At 43.3% G+C, this 14,622-nt stretch overlaps 1 protein-coding gene across 1 annotated transcript in view; it reads left to right on the top strand.

The window, feature by feature from the left end:
• The window catches only part of XYLT1 (xylosyltransferase 1), a 177,626-nt gene extending 168,312 nt beyond the window's left edge, over window positions 1–9,314 (top strand). Inside the window, exon 11 of the mRNA XM_063171939.1 lies at window positions 1,387–9,314. Within this exon, the coding sequence (XP_063028009.1) occupies window positions 1,387–1,709 (323 nt within the window). The 3' untranslated portion in view covers window positions 1,710–9,314. The remainder of the gene's footprint in view (window positions 1–1,386) is intronic.
• The last annotated feature ends 5,308 nt before the right edge of the window (window positions 9,315–14,622 follow it).

Below are 14,622 nucleotides of genomic sequence, written 5' to 3'. Positions count from 1 at the left end.
GAACAGTTAAATGATGTATAATGGTGATGGGCATGTGCTGAACCACTTTAATTGGGGATTTGAAGTAACAGACTTGCACAGTATTTGACATTAAAGACTTTGCAAATGTAACAGCAAAGCTCCAATTATACCCTTTTTCCCTCTAAATAAATACAAGGATTTATTTCCAGCACCTGAGATGCTGTCCTCTGCATGGAAGAAAGGACTCAGTGTCAGGCTGCAGTGCAAGCAGCAAGGACATGTGGAAGGAATTGTAGCTGTGAATATGTAATTCCTGGCCTCTGACGCTCGCCGAGCGCGGTGGCTTTCCTCGCCTGGAGCAGCCTGAATGGGCCCATTTTCTGTTCTAGACAGTGTGTCTGTTGGCAGAGCTAAACATATCCTCTGTGCTGCCAGAGTGAGGATGCTGGGGAAGGCAGCTGAGAGCAGAAAGAAATGGGTGGAAATTTGCTCCCAATAGGCACTCGGTGAACGTTTTTCAAGGGTCTCATCCTGATTTTATAAGCAGCAGCTTGGTGCACTCAGACTCTCAGGGGGCAGCCTGAGACCTTTGACAGGGGCAGCCTGACCCACAGTGTCCAGTTTAGGTCTCTGAAAGGATTCTCACAGCCTGACACTGATTTTTACTGCAATATTGCAAATTTGGGGTATTGTACAGTATTTTACTGAGATAGGTCAGGAAAGCAACCACAATGCAAAGTGTCATTAGGGAATGGTTGTGATCTACTGTTCAGCACAGGAGCTTGAAAATATAACTCTCACAGGAGACTACTTTCCCAGTGAGGCTGCAGCACTTCCTGGAATCATGTTGGGACTACATGTGTTTCATTATTGTCTGGTCTGTCCAAGACCATGGTGTTGTCCTTTTAGTGCCACAAATGGCACCACCTGGGTTTTGTAGGCAGATAGAGCTAACAAATGTTGTGGCTTTTCCACAGCAGAGCAAGGTTCATCTGTTTAGGGAAAAAAAACCCCACAACAAAACAGGCTCAGATCTTGGCTCTTTCTCTTAGACAAATCAATAATAGCACTTGGATGTCTGACAGGGGTTGGCAGACTTCTTGCTCCAGGTGTCCTTGAACTGTTTCATCATTTCAAGGTGCAGCCAGTCCTGGATGTCCTGCAGCTCCGGGGTTGGTTGTACATGTTGATAATAAGGGTGGCTCTATTTTCAGGGTCAGAGGCAGCACTTGCAGGATGAGAATCACAGTGAGGAGAATCCATAGTACTAAGCACAAAGAGCGCCAAAGCCGAGCACAACCCCTGGGGATGCAATGTGTGGGAAATGGCCTACAGCTCACCCCTAAACCTTGCTCTTTTTGTTTACCTTAGATCCTCAGCGGTGGTTTTTTCAATGCACTAACTGTGGGCTTTGCTCCTTTCCAGAGGAAGCCATCAAGCTGCACAGCGGGCCTCCAAAGAACGCGTACATGGAGCAGAGCTTCCAGGGCCTGAACCCGGTGCTGAACCTCCCGGTGAGCGCCGCCCGCGCCGACCAGGCCCAGCGCAACGCGGGGCTCGTGGGCGCCCGCCTGGACGCCTGGGTGGACTCGCTGGTCAGCGGCGTGTGGTCGGCCGTGGACGTGTGCAGCGTGGGCCCCTCGGCCTGCCCCGTGCTGCAGGGCTGTGCCCAGACCGCCTGGAGCTCCCTCAGCCCCGACCCCAAGTCCGAGCTGGGCCCCGTCAAACCCGACGGCCGCCTGAGGTAGCGTCCGCTGCGCTTCGCCCCGGCGTAGGTTTTTAAAAGGGAATTGAACCTTGCTTCTCTGTGAATCTCACACCAGGTCTCAGAAACCTAAGGGGAAGTTACATTTCTTTTGTTACTTGTTGTAATAGAATTCATTTTAAGAAAGCAAAACCAAAACAAACAAAAAAAAAAGTTCTGAAGTTCTGACAAGGCCTTTGGCACTGCCCTCTCCATCAGCTCTGTTGGGAGCCTGTGCTGTCCCATTCCAGGCGCCACTGCACCCACCAGCCCGTGGGCTTGGAAACAGCAGCACCAAGCCATGGGGAGAGCAGTGAAGGAGCAGCTGCTAAAGGGGTTTTTTTAAAGTAAATTTGTCCGTGCCTCTGCTGTTTCATAGGCTTTCATTATTTTGCTATAATGAATAAATCACATCAAAATTCCCTTCTACTTACACTTTCTGGGGAGGTTGGTAACTGCAGGCTGAAGCCTGTATGGCCACATGACCTCAGAGAATGTGAAGTAATTATGGTACAGCCTCACTTGGGTTTTTAATAACACAAAGTAATTCTGGACATAGCTGATGTCTGTTATCCTAGTTAGAGAGAACGAGCAAAAGCAGAAACTTTCAGATTCCTTTCAGAGATTTTTTCAAACAAATTTAATGATAAACTCTAAATGAAACCAGTGTTTTGCTATAGTAGTCTTTTATGTCTCATGCAGTCGGGTTCAGGGTCAGTGTACTAAAAGTATTTATTAAAGAACAAAGAAGTTTTTTGAATTTCAGCCCTTTCAAATCTGCAGGCATTTTTGGAAGCAACCAGTATCTGAGTATTTTCACAGGCCGCCAGTAGAGCAGGTGTGCGTGTATAGGCTGGGGTGGGTTGTGATGTGTCTGCTCACACCCTTTGCTCATGAGCTGAGCTGAGTTTCTTCTCAGGCAGTGGAGTTGTAAACCAGTAAAATAGTAAAATTGGGACCTAAATCAGCAACAACAGGTTTCTTCCCTAATTTGAGTAGTGGCTAGTAAGTCTTAACACTAATTCCCTTCCTTGGTCTCAGATCTCCATCTCTTCCTAAAGAAGGATCCTTCCAGGCTTTGCCAGGGCACCTGGAAGGCTGTGCAGGATGTGGGTCGCTGCCCAAAGCCAGGGGAAGGAGAACAATGCCATGTTTCTCCATGCTTTTACTTTATTCTGTCAACAATCTACCCTTGCCTGTCTTCAGAATTCCTAGCAGGCTGCATCCTGTTTTAAATAGTCATGTTTTTGCATCATTTCAACCTGCATTTTCTACAGGAGGGAAAAATTAATTTACATTCCAATAACTTTTTGAAATACAGGTTTTATATACAAATTCATCTCCAACTAATGTGTTTTACATTAGCAAAAACATGCACTTTGTTGCTGTTGCTGTGTTAATCTCTAGTTAGCAACAGAACCAAAAAAGACCATCAAAAGCCATTGGGTTAATTAGGAAAGAAGTCCTGTTGCTGTAATAAAGGAAGGTGTCTGTTCACCCTTCTGTGTTGCGTGGATAACTTTCTGCTGAGAGTGAAATGTCCACATCAGGAGGGAAACAGACCCTTAGATCATTCCATAATCATGTCTCACAGGAAGGTTGAATTCCCTTTTAAACAACACTTGCAGTAGGACTGTAACACACAGATCCCCGTGGCTTGAGGTATCTCTGTCGTCTTGGTTTAAAGCTACTTCAGTTTGCTTTGGACTTGAAATTGTGGTGTCAGCTGTGCTGGCATTAAGGCAGAGCATTGAAATGTTTATCTGGCACAAAAATGGATGCATAGAAGGAACAATTTAGGTATTTATTATTTATGTTTTAGTCAATGACTAATTAGTAGGTGCTGCTTTTGCAGCTTGAAGATTATGTTATTTTACTAACTGAAGCTGCCTTTATTAAGAAAAGGCCTTCCTCCCCTCACACCTCCCTTTCTTTTTTTGTCTTGATTTTGTCAGTCACGAGCAGTAGCTTTGGGAAAGTTTGTAGCAATGAGAGCTGATTGGAATATTCCAGTCAAGATAATGTTCCAGCTTTTCAACCAGCTCTAGAGGCAAGTGTGTGTGAAACCAGGGTTGCCAACAGGTTTATGTAATAGAATCACAGTGTTATTACTTATTCAGTAGGGGTTTTTAACAGTGCTTTTTTTTAATGTAACATTCCTTTGTGAAGTTCATATTTTCTGGGGACCTCCAATCCTCACTGTGAAATCCAGGGCTTTATGCACACTGATGCAATGGTGACTGCACGGTCCAAGCCCTGCAGATTAAATGAAGAAGGTCACATTTAAGGCACACAATAAAATCCATTAACAAGCCCAGGCAGTGCTTGTTCTCAGTAAGACTCCTGAGGTAGCCACAAAATCTTCAGTCTGTCTTGCACATAAGCACATGTGTAGGGGTGCACCCACGCACACGCATGCAGATAACTTCGTTTTTAAATCTGATGTTTTTATTCTTAAGCAGGAATGTTTTTAAGTGCTTTTTTTTGTAAGTTTTCATTAACTAGACCAAGCAGAAGGTGACAACAATCACATCTTCTGCAGTTAGGAAAAAAGCTGCCACTTTTATCATTTGAAAAATAAGGTGCAAATTATTTTGTTTTAGTACAAAAAAGGGAAAGAAAACAGATGGTTGCTGATATATCCATTTGCATTATATGCTAGGTTTAAAATATCTCAAAGAAAATTTATATGAGATTATTTTCTGAAAGGCAAGAAGCATTTAAACAGTGAAGTTTTGTAGCAAGCTGGCAATCCCAGTGCTATTGATAAAATATAGGATGTGGAGCTGAAGGGGTTGATCCTGCAGTCCTTTCTCAGGCAAAACTTCCAGAGTGCTAGTGCTAAAAGAGGATTTCAGAGTCAAATCCAGCATAAATAAAGGGTATGACAGTATTCTAGGGGTAAATGCTGTCTGTTTGAAGTCATCAAAAGATAAGCTGCCATGTTTGGAACATCTTCTAGGGGCAGTGTCAAGTTTTGGACCTAAACAGCCACCTCGACTATAGCTGTTATCATGCAGACATGGATCCAAAAGATATATATGAGACTCAGTTTCTGAGCTCCAAAGCCCAGTAGTTGTGAATAAAATCATATAAAGCCAGACTCTGCATCAGGGATCAGAGCTGGCTCCAAGGTGATGCTGTTAAGCCCAACTTAGTCCTGCTTGGTGGCTTCTCTGGTTTGAAATGGCAGCACTGGGAGCCTGGGAAGAACATTGTCAGTGGTCAGGAGAGAATAACTTCACAGATCTTACATTTGGTGAAAAGGAGAATTCAGAGCAGGGCCCCACAGCTGGTACAAAACACAAGAGTTATGCATCTTCACCTGAATGTGCAGGTGTTCTTTTCCAGTCACACTGGCCAGTCCTTGCTGAACAGGATCCAGCTGGAAGCCTGCTTTGATCAAAATTCTTTTCAGTGGGGAGGGGTTTCTATTTCCATATGCACAAATTTATCCTCTGTGTGTAATGTTTAAATTCCCTGCCCATTCTGCATGACAGCCATGTAACACTCCTGTGATCAATCTGTATTACACAGAAAGGGAGTGTGGCAAAATGCAGAACATCTACATATGTGATTTAATGAGTTATGTCCAAAGTCAGGCTCAGCATTATGCAAACCTGTTTATATGGTAATGTTAAACCCCAAGGCTAAAGGAAATAGCTCAAATGACAGTTTATTTTCACATTTGTCCAATTCCTTCTTTGATGACATTTGGACATTGAGTAGTAATATTTGCATTTTCATTTTCTGATATTCAAGGGGTTTTTTTTAGAATTGAAATTATGTCTTCATTTTTTGTGCTCTCAGCAAGCAGAGAATTTTAACAATTCCTTCATGATAGCAAGTGTTATACAAGAAAGTCCCTCTCTATCTCTGTTGTTAAGCCTTCATTATTGCTAAGCCTAGAGATACAGGAATGTGCATTCGTGTGTTACAAATTGACTTTCCTGGGTACTGGCTTCAGTGCACAATGCCTGTACAGTTGTTTAATGGTGTATTAACAGTGATCCTGCAGCACCTTCAAAAGTACCACCTAATGTGCATTCACTTTCCCTCCATCTCCTGCAGCACTAATTGCCTTCCTAATGAGGCCTCCATCACTCTTAGCCATGATTGTAGTGAGCACAGTAGTGAAGTCAGTGAATCAGAACAGGGATCGTGTAAACCTGACCTAAGGGAGAGAGAAATGGTAGAGAAGATGCTGAAACTTTGCAAAAGTTTGACACAATTGCTTTGCAAAAAACCTTTAAACAAACTGGGCTCCTTCTGCACAGCAAGGCTAAAAACCATTGATGCCCTGAGATCTCAGCTTCGATAAACAAGATAGACAAGATCCAGATCGACAAGATCCAGATGTTTCTTGTGGCCCAGCAATGAGGACCAGCTTCCTGTTGATTTCTCTAGTTCTCTTTCATCAGAGCATCAGAGAATTGCCATCTTGCCACTGGCTAACACACCCTCCTTGTTGTCTTCCCGGCTCCCAAAGCTTCAGGAGTTGGCCACATGAAACCTTGGCCAACTCCAGCACTTTCCATAGAGCAGGAAGTTTTATACTTGACTGATCTAAATCCCTTAGGCTCTTCAGAAACCCAGCTGCAGATGAGGAAAGCTGGCTTTTCAGAGCAGCCTTTGGTCAGTTCAGTACTTGCACACAGGAAGGAGTTGGTGGAAGCCAGCAGTTACCTTGTCCTGATTTTCAGGCCTGAGAATCTGATATATGTAAAAGAAGACTTGGTTATTTGATATTTCAATAAGAGAATGAGACAGACCTGGTGGGACATGGTTGGCAGCCTTTCTCATTGGCCTTTGCTTCAGTCCAGTTGTGAAAAGATAATGATCCATAATTTGTCTTTATTTCTACCATTCAAGACCTCCACTGTAGTCTTAAGGATTAGTAGGACTTAAGCCCATATTAAATGACAATTGAAAACAATTTGAAAAAATGAAAAATTCATGTAAAAAAGACTATCCAAACCAAACCCTCAGCCTTCTGCCAAGGCAGCTCCAGGGATGATGCTGACAGAGAGGGTAGGGAGTGATGCAGTGTTAGAGGACAGAGCACTGCCCTTCCAGAGGCCCAGGAGGAGTTCCTGAGAGCAGGAATACCTGCTGCTCAGCCCTGAGGGCAGCTGCTGCTGCAGCCAGGCACAGAGGAGCCAAAGAAATGTGAATTGGGATTGAGGACAGCAAGGAAGAATTTGTAGGACAGCACATTTTCCTGCAGAATCTTCAAAGGCAAGCAAACCCTCTGATTTGTAATTCCCCACGAAGGTGTATTGAAGAAGAGGTTGACCTTCAAAACCTTCATCATCACAGTAAGGGAAAGAATAATCAGGCTGAGAGCATTTAAAATTGAGCTACAAGGCCTTACAGCCTGTGCTGCCCAGGACCAGGGCAGCATTAGGGTGTCTCAGTTTGGTGTGGCGTTGGGAGCAGTTGCCCTCATGATGTGACACTGCAGGACCACGTTGATTCTGTTCCTTCTTACTAACAGTAGTGTGTTGATCACTCTGCTCTTTGCTTCTGCCTTGGTTACCTTCTTTTGCTCATGGGTGCTACCACAGCTGCTACCTCACTGTGTCTGCAAACACATTTACCTGAGAACAACAAAAAAGGTACCAGAAATCTCCTTGAACTGAATGTACAATCTATGCAAATTCTCTTTCTACTTTGTTACAACCTAGAAGTATTACTTGTAACCTTGCCAAATAAACAGCAAGATACTGTACAGGTGCCTCTGATACCAGAGTGAGATTCTAGGCGCGGTTCATGGCGCTGCATTTGTATATTGTAATGACTCGGCTTGTCTTTGGTTCTGTTGTAATTAACACCCTTGACTGAGACAATAGCACTCCTGCTAAGGGAGCACCTTCAGTTTGCTGGGAATATTCCAGAGGAGGATGTCTATGGCATTTCTTTTTTTTTTCCTGCTTAGATCCAAAAAAAGGCACAGACCTGCTGGCCAAAACTAGGGTGTTGTTTCAGCTTTTCTGTGGATGAATCCTATCAGCTTTGGATTGCTCGGTGTCTGTTTCCATTGTGGCATCCAGTGTGTTGCCCCTTAAAGAAAGCCTTACTTCCATCCTTTCTAAATGTGGCCTTAAACTGTGTTAGGAACTTTGGTGTTGTCTGTGTCTTGCTCACTTTCTCTGTTTGTTGCGGAATGAATAAAAGGCACCTTGAGATTTCTATTACAGCTCAGTTGTGTTGCTGTCAGCTTACACTTCACAAATACAATGGAAATTGCTTACAAATGCAGTCTTTAAGGAAAGAAAATGACCTTCCCTTCGGGCAAAAGGAAGACTCAGATGTTCATATAAACCTTAGGAAATTATGAGCTCTGTTTCTTGCAAGTCACTGTAGATAAGGAACTTGGTTTAATTACATACAAAGTACAAACTTAGTAACTTCTAATTTATCTTCAGACTACAACAGGACAGGCTGCTCTCAGTTGCACAATACAAATTGTAGAGTAATTTCACTCATTTTAACATGCTGTAGTAGCATTCCTCTCAGATTTGTACTGGTAGCTGGGAGAAGAAATATCCTCTTAATGGTATGGTCTTAAAATCTGAAGAATGTCACCACATAGGGCCAGATTTTGGGTGTTGGTTGGGAATCTAACAGTACATTTAGAACATGGTTGTTTTGTCATAAATGCTTTTGCAAAAATCTGGCATTTGGAGTTTCTTTCAAAGGTTGTCAAAGTCAGCAGAAAGCAATGACTTCTGCTAAGGCTTGTATATGTTGGGTTTCTTTAATACTTTCCTCCATGAGAACTGTAATGTTTCAGTGAGTAGCACCAATATTCCCGGCAGGCTGCAGTGCTTTTAGGAATCCCACATCCTGTCCTATGTTGGTATTCATATGTGGATACAACCCAAAGGCAACTGAAAAGGGTTTACATATAAAACAAGATTTGTGAAACTAAAACAATTAGTTCAATGTAATGAAATTATTTTTCTGACTTTGTCCTTTTGGTTCTGTTTTGATTTGATTGGATTTTTCTATTGCCTAACATAGTCCATAATAAGTTATTCCTATTCTGTCATTTTCAAAGACTGGTGGTAATATAGTTTTAAGAAATAACTATTTTGTTATAGATCATAATATGCATAAAATTGTACAGAAATATTTTGTAATCTATTGAATAAGAAAAAAGAAAACCATGTATATACAGGGAAAAAAAAGTTTAAAAAAATTGGAAATTCAAATGGAACACACTGAAAGATGTAGATATTTTGCTATTTATTTAAAGGAGTATTTTATGAGATATTGACATGTCTTAAATTGACCAGTAATCAAAGTTCAAAGTCAGAATGCTTTTCTTGTAGTAGAATGTGATTTTCAGCAATTATTGCACTACCCGTTTTTGCACCCTTTTGTCTTTCATTTAGCAGAAACAATGTGCCTTAGCTGTATTCTTTGTCAATGGGAGTTTGGTTGTTTGTCCGACAAAGCAAATTTTTTTGCAGAAAAAGAAATGGATGTATGAAATACTGTATTATACCAAAAACACTGCAGTGTATATAATGCTTTCTGTCATACGGTGTTTTCAGATGCAGAGTTTTAAATAAAAAAAAAAAGGCTGTCTTTAGCATGTGCATTTTTTGTTATTTTCAACCCCACCAATGTGTGTCTTATTTGAAAGAACTTTGCTGCTTGGTGATTTTTAGGAGGGAAAATGGGCCTGAGCACTTCCAGCCTGTGATCCCAGTGCTGCTGCCTGGTCAGGCATTTCTCAGCCATAGCCACTATGGGGGAAGCATTGATGAAACCTTTTGGGAATCTGTCATTGCTCACAGGCAGTGCTGCAGCCTGACCTGCGTGCTGCCCTCAGGGCAGGGGTGGAAGGTGGATGACCTTTACAGGGCTCCCAGCACTGCCAGCACAGTGGGACCCAGATAAACGTCCAAATCCTTGTTTTCAAACCCAGATGTCTGCTTTTGGGCTAGAGCCTCTCTGCTTTTTCCAGTGATGACAAGGAATGGTAGGAAAGGATCAACGAGGAGCTCAACTGAAGTGTTTCCTGAAGGCCATTAACCACGAGCAGTGCTGGAGCAGTTTCTTCCCTGTGTCCCCAAAGGGTGCATCAGCCAAAGAGAAAGATTCTTGGGCTTACAGATGTCCAGCTGAGTGCAGAAATATGAATTAATGCAAGGGCTGGCTGCTTCCAAGAGCAGCAAAATACTGCCTTTAGTGCAAGGATGAGCTCAGAAAGACACATTTCTTCCATAGTTCCCTGCTGGGTTATGGACCCAAACCAGCCATTGCCTAATGCTCACCCAGTGTGAGCACTTACATTTATTTCCATACCCTGGTCTCCTCCATAGATATGATGGGGAAAAGTTAAATTCTCCTAAAAGTGGATGATTGGTATCTTTAGCATCATCCCCATGATGTATTGCAGGTTTCTCTCCCTGTGCAGCTTTTTGATGTGGTATTCTTGAGAAAAACTCCTTGATGACCTTCCAGAAGTCTTTGACAGCACAAGGAGCTGCATGACTTTTCATGTACCCCCAAGCCGTGCTGCAGGTTCTCTTGGCAGCCAGAACTGCATTTGATCTTGTGTTTTCTTTTCACCTGCTGTTCAGGAATTCCACTTTTTTGGCACTTAGATGCAATGAGGTCTGTTTAAACAGAGGAGGGAACACAGTGCTAATATTTTAGTCTTGGCACAAAGAAAAGATCTTCTGTGGAGGGGAAAAAGGAAAAAAAATTCCTGCTTTCAAATTTGAAGCCTGGTTTTATTTATAGCTGGCATAAGAAGTATGCTGCTTTTGTGCTGGCTGATTCCTAATCCAGCTGCTAATAGTCATGGCATATTAAAACAAAAACTCCTCAACCTTTGTTTTAATTATCTCCAAATGTGTCATTGGCCACTACTTTAAAGGAAAGGTTGAGGGGGGAGTTGGAAATCAGGCTACCAGGTGCTCAAGTGTTTTGTTTGCCTTGTAGGCTCCAGTGAGAATCTGCTCTGTAAGGCACAGGAATCCCAGCTCCCCATGGAGAGGCTGGTCTGAGAGTGTCACACTGGCAGTGTCACACTGGCAGGAAGGGCTGTGCTCTCTGTCGGCTGGAAACCCCATCAGCACATCCCTGCATCTGCCATGCCTCAGGTCCCTTATTGTAATTATTATTTCTAGTCTAGAACATGGTTATTCACACAATAACACAAGACCCAGGGCAGAGCAGTTTGCCAACAGCTGCCCAGTAAGCCAAGTGCAACAGGAACGAGGTATTTAATTGCCTTGACAATGAGCATTTTGAAATTTGGCATTTCCTCATCTGCTGCTAAAGAATCTGTAACCTATTTTCTAAAAATCAGAGGCTGTTAATAATCTGAGGCTTCACAAATGCAAACAGCTGTAAATCTTCACTGTCTATGAATGATTTAAAAAGAGGAGATACTGAGGTTGTACTGAAGTTAAAACCAGACACAAATGGCAATTTTTCATTCTTCCAGGAAAGATGATTGTGGTTATTCTGGTGCCAAATCAGCCTTTGGCTGCTCCCTGCCCTGACTGCAGGGCTCTGAGCTGGGGCACAGCTGAGGCACCAACTGTGAATCCCACCTGCATAGGGAAGGGCTGAACCTGGAGCTGGGGGACTCTGGAGGGACAAGGCTCAGACTCTTCATGTCCTGGAGTAAATTGCCAAGCACCAGTTCGTTCTGGCCAGCTCTCAAGCAAAGCAGACTCATGCCAGGATCCCAAATTCACAGGCAAGGAGTTTTACATTCATTTACTAATAGCATTAACATGATCCACAAGTATCCTGCATTTTGCAGATTCAAGCCTCAAGCTGCACCCTATTCTGGAAGACACCAGACTGGACTTTTCAGCTAAAGCATGATGTCACTGTACACCATGGCTGCCCCATCCTGGGGAAGCATTTGGATCCACAGCACTGGTGAATCTGGAAGCAAAGCTTTCTGCTCCAGCAGCATGACAGCAGATGCTGTGGCCCCTGCTGGGTCTCTGTCAGGCTGCTTGAATGGAGTGAAAAGACATTCAAAAAGTGGCAGCATTATGACACGATTTGGGTGCCCAGATTTGAAGGTTTAAAACAGACATTTGTGCCTAATCAGCCAAAGTGAGTTGTAAGATGTAAAGCACTTTTTCCTTCTCGCCCTGAAACATCCATCATGATGCTCTGTGCTGGTTCCAGGCTGCCAGTGGTCTCTTCTCTGAATTAATGCCTGCACCAGAGCAGGCAGTGCAGCTCTGCAGAGCCCTCACCCCTGGCCCAGCTGGGCTGACACAATCCCTGCACGTGTCCACAGGCAGCACCAGGGCTGCAGAGCCTCCCAGCCTCCCTGGGCACATGGAAACTTCCTAAAACACTTGTCTGCCCATGGTGCAGTATGTCAGGAATGATAGCTCTCATTAATTATAGGCCATCCTTAAAATATATTTTATTTCAGTAAGACAGAGACCATATGAAATGCTTCAATGCAAATATAATATTTCAATATCAATATCCTCCATATAAAAATACATATGTATATCTGTGTGTATATACACATAGCAGTACCCCATACCACGTGAACTGTTTTAGACTATTTGTATTTCGACTGCCCATAAATTATCCCAAATCTGGTAGCATGGCTGCAATGGAGCAATCTCTTCCCAGGGTGTTTAGTAGTGCACAATGTACAGCCTTCAAGTAGGAGCAGTATTTCACTTGTATAAATGAGTTAAAATAATATGCTCTTCTTAGTCTGCTGCTGTAATTGTTTTTTTTCCCCTAACTAGGACTTGCATAATAATAAGAGAGATTTGACTAGAAACATAAAGTACATTTTAATGTGATCTCATTTATGAAAGTCTATCACTGGATACACATGGCAAGGAAATGAAAGTATTCTTATAACAGATTAATAGCCAAGATCAAATATTTCACTTTCGAATAGAGTCTGCTTATATGTGCTTTAAATTCTTTGCTAAATTTAAATTTAAAAGGGCTTTTCTGGTGCCATGAAAGCAAGCCACTGCCTGCCACATCATCCCCGATTTTCCATTACTGCTCACTGATGGTTTGCATTCATTAGCAGAGGACGGCTCCAGCCCTGGCCTTCAGAGGAAGAAATTACTTTTTGCCTCCAGTAAAAAAGAAAAAGTGCTGTGAGCTACTTCCCAGCAGTCTGGCCACAGCAGGACCAGCCAAGCTGTGGGGGAGGCAGGTGTCCCTGGGGAGGGACAGCCCAGGGACCGCTGCAGCCCACCACAGAGTGGGGATGCACTGGGACCTGCTCACTGCAGGGACCTTGCACCCCCAGGCAACTGATGCAATGTCCAAATGCATTTAAAAGTGTGCATTTCTTTCCAGAATTCCCTGTTTAGGAGCTTTTTTTTGTCAGATTTAGTCCTTCTCGCCAGTAAGAGATCCAGTATGTCTCTAACTGAGATCCACTGGATCAACACCACACATTCCCATGCTCTCTCTGGGGAGCCAGCACTCTGCTACTTGCTGACTCTAAGCTCCTTTCTTTCACATGGATAGGTAAGTGCTGATTTAATTTGTCCGTTCCTTTAATTAATTAACATCAGTTAAATTGGTATCAATATAATAATGCATTAAGAATTAGCACAAGCTAATTATCATTAAATAAGAACAAGCTAGTTCTTATTTAGAGTGCATGAGCATGAGTGTGAACCAGCATCACAGAGACTGTAATGCTCTGGATCCACTCAGTGAAATGACATGATTTGTACCAGCTCACCCTTAATCCAGCCTCAAAAAGCAAACATTCTCTCTCTTTTGTTTTTTCCCCCACACTTGACTGGCCTCAAAGATGTCATGGAACAAACCAAGTATCAACAGGAGACTGACACAGCAGTGACACTCTGGGTTTATTTTTAGCCCAGCTCTCTGCCTGGTGCATCTCAGCTCATGCCCAACGTGCGTCACACAGAACTAAAGGAATTTGGAAGTGCCAGAAATCAACCCAGAATCCCCCCAAGCCCCCCTTTCTCATCTTAATTAAAGGCAGATCTAGAGACTGTCTGTGCTGGGAAAAGGGCATCAGGACACGCTCTCTTCACCCCACAGAGGAGATTTAGGGTGGGGAGAACCCTTAAACCACCTGTGTTTGCAGTGCTGCCTGCCTCATCCTGCTCTCTGGGCACGGAAAATGGGAAGTGATGGTTGGCTGAACAAACTTAACAACGTGTTTACCCTAAAACCAGGGGCAACAGCAGAGCTGAGCCAAATGCTGGTCCCACTGCTGGGAGCTTTGCAGCCTGCCTGCCCTTCCCAAATTACCTCTGTGCTGTCAAGACACTTGGCTTCTCTGCATCCCTGGGCTGATTAATCGAAAAAAGAAAAAAAAAAAAACAAACAGGGCAAGATGAGAAGTAGCGAGGCAGCAATCTGAGTCTGCATCCGCCCTTCAGTGTCAGTGTGTGAGCATCCTGCACGCCTGGGAAATGCATTTCAGGAACTCAGTGTTAATGGGGTTTGAGTTTGGGCTGCAGAGCAGGGCTGGCACTGCCCATGGGAACGGGCAGAGCTCCTTTGCTGGGCTCCAAGTGAGCCCAGGCACTGCCACGTGTGAGGCGGTGACCGCATTTGAAACTGCAAATTAGTCATGGCAAATAAATAACTTCAGAACAAGAGCTGGCTGAGAACTGCGGTTCACATTACAGCAATATTTTTAAGTCTTGAGAATTTCCTTTTCTCTGCTCCAGTCTGGACAAAAAGTGTCATTAACCCCAAATACTGCTGCTCACACACAGGCAGGCTGGATTTCTTTATTTGCCAAATGTTTTGGCTGAGTTTCTGACCACCTTTAACTTCCTTTTCTCCCTCTAATTCTTTTATTATTTTAGATGGTTTGAGCTGAATGAACAACAAAGTCATTAACTATTTAAAATACATTGAAATAAATTGTTGTGAAAAGAAGAGCTGAG

This window comes from Melospiza melodia, chromosome 18 (genome assembly GCF_035770615.1).
Source record: "Melospiza melodia melodia isolate bMelMel2 chromosome 18, bMelMel2.pri, whole genome shotgun sequence".
NCBI lineage: Eukaryota > Metazoa > Chordata > Aves > Passeriformes > Passerellidae > Melospiza > Melospiza melodia.
The sequence above is the reverse complement of the archived record's forward strand: the minus strand, read 5'-3'. Positions and strand labels throughout refer to the sequence as shown.